Source organism: Salvelinus sp. IW2-2015, unplaced genomic scaffold, assembly GCF_002910315.2.
Source record: "Salvelinus sp. IW2-2015 unplaced genomic scaffold, ASM291031v2 Un_scaffold8148, whole genome shotgun sequence".
Taxonomy (NCBI): domain Eukaryota; kingdom Metazoa; phylum Chordata; class Actinopteri; order Salmoniformes; family Salmonidae; genus Salvelinus; species Salvelinus sp. IW2-2015.
The window spans coordinates 7,774-11,247 of NW_019949408.1; the positions used below are offsets into that span (position 1 = coordinate 7,774).

The 3,474-nt window shown below is 57.4% G+C and overlaps 1 protein-coding gene across 1 annotated transcript; it reads left to right on the forward strand.

Moving 5' to 3' along the window:
- Nucleotides 1-310: 310 nt before the first annotated feature.
- Nucleotides 311-2,357, forward strand: LOC139027200 (filaggrin-2-like). The gene is made up of 2 exons (XM_070442346.1): nucleotides 311-1,020; nucleotides 1,379-2,357. The coding sequence occupies exons 1-2, from the start codon at nucleotides 311-313 to the stop codon at nucleotides 2,355-2,357; spliced, it is 1,689 nt and encodes a 562-aa protein (XP_070298447.1).
- The last annotated feature ends 1,117 nt before the right edge of the window (nucleotides 2,358-3,474 follow it).

The window sequence follows — 3,474 nt, forward strand, 5'->3', positions numbered from 1 at the left end:
TTTAAATACATTTTGAGCATAAACCTTCGAAAAACATAATTTTTTAACCATAACTGACAAAGTTTATAGTTTGAAATGGTATATTTAGTTGATAATATTGTTTTGAAAACCCATTACATCTGKTTTTTCACTCCWCATTCCTCTMTTGGCTGACGGCATATTGACTTGCATCACACCTAACCGAATCCGTCCRRACTGCTGGGATAACGTGTCTCATYGGAGCTAATGGAAGATCCCAACCACTTAGGAAAAACAAATCAAATGCTACTGAAGCCATTAGAGCTGAGCTGATGAATGCAATGCCTTGAGCATGCGGAGCACCTGGTACACAAGCACGGAGCCCACAGCACAGAGCACAGAGCACAGAGCACACAGGCACGAGCAGACAGACGAGACACAGCACAGAGCACACAGCACCGAGCAACAGCAACAGAGCACACAGGCACGAGCACACAGAACCGAGCAACAGCACAGAGCACACAGCGAGACACAGAAACCGAGCACACAGCACGAGCACATCAGCACAGAGACAAGCACAGAGCACACAGCACAGAGCACACAGACGGAGCACTACAGAACACACCACAGAGCACCACACCACAGAGCACACAGCACAGAGACAGAGCACACAGCACGAGCACACAGCACAGAGCACACAGCACAGAGCACAGCACAGAGCACCACAGCACCGAGCACACAGCACCGAGCACAAGCACAGAGCACACACCACCGAGCACACAGCAACAGAGCACGCAGTACATCGAGCACGCAGCACGAGCAGAGCACTTGCCGAGCACCCAGCACGAAGCACTCCACCACAGAAGCACACAGCACCGGCACACAGCAGAGCCACAGCAAGAGCACACCAGCACCGAGACACGTTAGTTACGGTCAGCACCGAGCAACAGCACCGAGCACACGGCACAGAGCACACAGCAGCAGAGCACACAGACGAGCACACAGCACCGAGCACACAGCAAGAGCACCAGGCAAGAGCAACAGCACCGAGCACAATTACAAGCACAGAGCACAGAGATCAGAGCACAGAGCACCGAGCACACAGCACTAGAGCACAGGCACACAGCACAGGCACACAGCCCGAGCACACAGCACCGAGCCACAGCACAGAGCACACAGCACAGAGCACACAGCAACAGCGCACACAGCACAGAGCACCACAGCAACAGAGCAACAAGCGACAGAGCACACAAGCGAGACCAGCACGCGAGCACACAGCACAGAGCACAACAGAGCTGGAGCACCGAGGAGCAAAGCACGAGCACACAGCACCGAGCACACGCAACTGAGCACACGCACGAGCCACAGCACCGAGCAACGGATCGTTTGCGCGACTTGAATCCTATTTGTCTTTGTACAGCAAGAGCACACAAGCACAGAGCACACAGCACCGGCACAGCACCGAGCACACAGGCACAGAGCACCGAGACAGCACGCCGAGCACAAGACCGAGCACAAGGCACCGACGCAGACAGCACAGAGCAAAACCCCCGAGGCAACACAGCACCGCGAGCACACAGACCGAGCAACACAGCACCGAGCACAACAGCAGCAGAGACACAGCACCGAGCACACAGCACAGAGCAAACAGCACCGAGCACACAGCACGACAACAGCGACAGAGACACAGACCGAGCACACAGCAAGAGCACACAGCACGAGAACAGACCGAGCACACAGCAGCAGAGCACACAGCACGGCACAACAGCACAGAGCACCCAGCACAGAGCCACACAGACCGAGCACAACAGCACAGAGCACACAGCAACCGAGCACATGAACAGCACAGAGCCACAGCACAGAGCACACAGACACGCACAGTGACACGACAGCAAGAGCAGCAACAGCCACAGCACAGAGACACAGCACAGAGACACAGCACGAGCCACAGCACAGAGCACACAGCACAGAGCACACAGCCAGAGCACACAGCACAGAGCACAGCACGAGCACACGCACCGAGCACACAGCCCGAGCACACAGCACCGAGCACACAGCACAGAGCACACAGCACAGAGCACGGGCACACAGCACAGAGCAACAGCACAGAGCACACAGGACGAGCACACGCACGAGCACACAGCACAGAGCACACAGCCACCGAGGCCACAGCACGAAGCACACAGCACCAGCACACAGCACAGAGCACACAGCACAGAGCACACAGCACAGAGCACACAGCACAAGAGCACCAGCAAGAGGAGCCCACAGCACGGCAACAGCAAGAGCACACAGCAACAGAGCACAGAGCAGAGCCACAGCAACCGAGCCACAGCACAAGCACACAGCAAGAGCACACAGCCCACGCAAAGAGCACACACAAGAGCACACAGAATTAGCACACAGCACAGAGCAACAGCAAGAGAACAGCACGAGCACACAGCACAGAGCACACCACAGCGCACACAGCACCGGCACCGCACGATGCAAAGCACAGAGCAACACAGCACCCGAGCACACAGCACCGAGACACCCAACAGAGCACACGAAACAGCCCGAGCACACAGCCGAGCACACAGCACAACAGCACAGAGCCATCAGACCGAGCACAGAGCAAACAGCACACAGCACAGAGCACACAGCACCAGCACACAGCACGAGCAACGAGCAACAGCCACAGGCACACCAGACAGAGCACACAGCACAGGAGCACACAGATCGAGCACACAGCACCGAGCACACAGACCGGAGCACACAGCCACCGAGCATCAAAGCCGCACACGAGCCACACAGCACGACGCACGAGCCACAGCACCGAGCACCATCAGCACCGGACACACACAGAAGCACCAGCACGAGCACACGCACGACACACACACCGGCACACAGCACCTGAGCAACCAGCACCGAAGCACCACAGACCGAGCACACAGACCGAGCACACAGCACGAGCACTACAGCACAGGCACAACATGCACACGAGCACAAGCACGCGAGCACGACAGCAGCAGGAGCACCAGCACGAGAGCACACAGCACCGAGCACACAGCACCGAGCACACAGCCACACGGAGCACACAGCACCGAGCACACAGCACCGAGCACACTACACGGCCAAGCACAGAGCACACAGCACAGAGCACACCAGCACCCGAGCACAGCACGAGAGCACACAGCACAGAGCAACGCACAGAGCACACAGCACAGAGCACACAGCACAGAGCACAGAGCACACAGCACACAGCACCGAGAACCACAGCAGAGCACACAGCACAGAGCACACAGCACAGAGCACACAGCAGGAACACCGCAACAGAGCACAAACAGCACAGAGAGCACACAACATAAGCACACACACCGAGCACACAGCACCGTAGCACACAGCATCGAGCACACAGCACCGAGACACCGACCGCACACAGCACAGCGCACAAGCACAGAGCACACAGCACAGAGCACCGAGCAACAGCCAGAGCACACGGCAACAGAGCAACAGCACAGAAGCACACGCACACAG

Bases quoted from the DNA above. Each gene is read 5' to 3' on its own strand.
- LOC139027200 (XM_070442346.1), top strand. From the start codon at position 311: ATGCGGAGCACCTGGTACACAAGCACGGAGCCCACAGCACAGAGCACA. The intron at 1,021-1,378 runs GCACAGAGCACA...GTCTTTGTACAG, and splicing joins AGCACCGAGCACAATTACAA to CAAGAGCACACAAGCACAGA.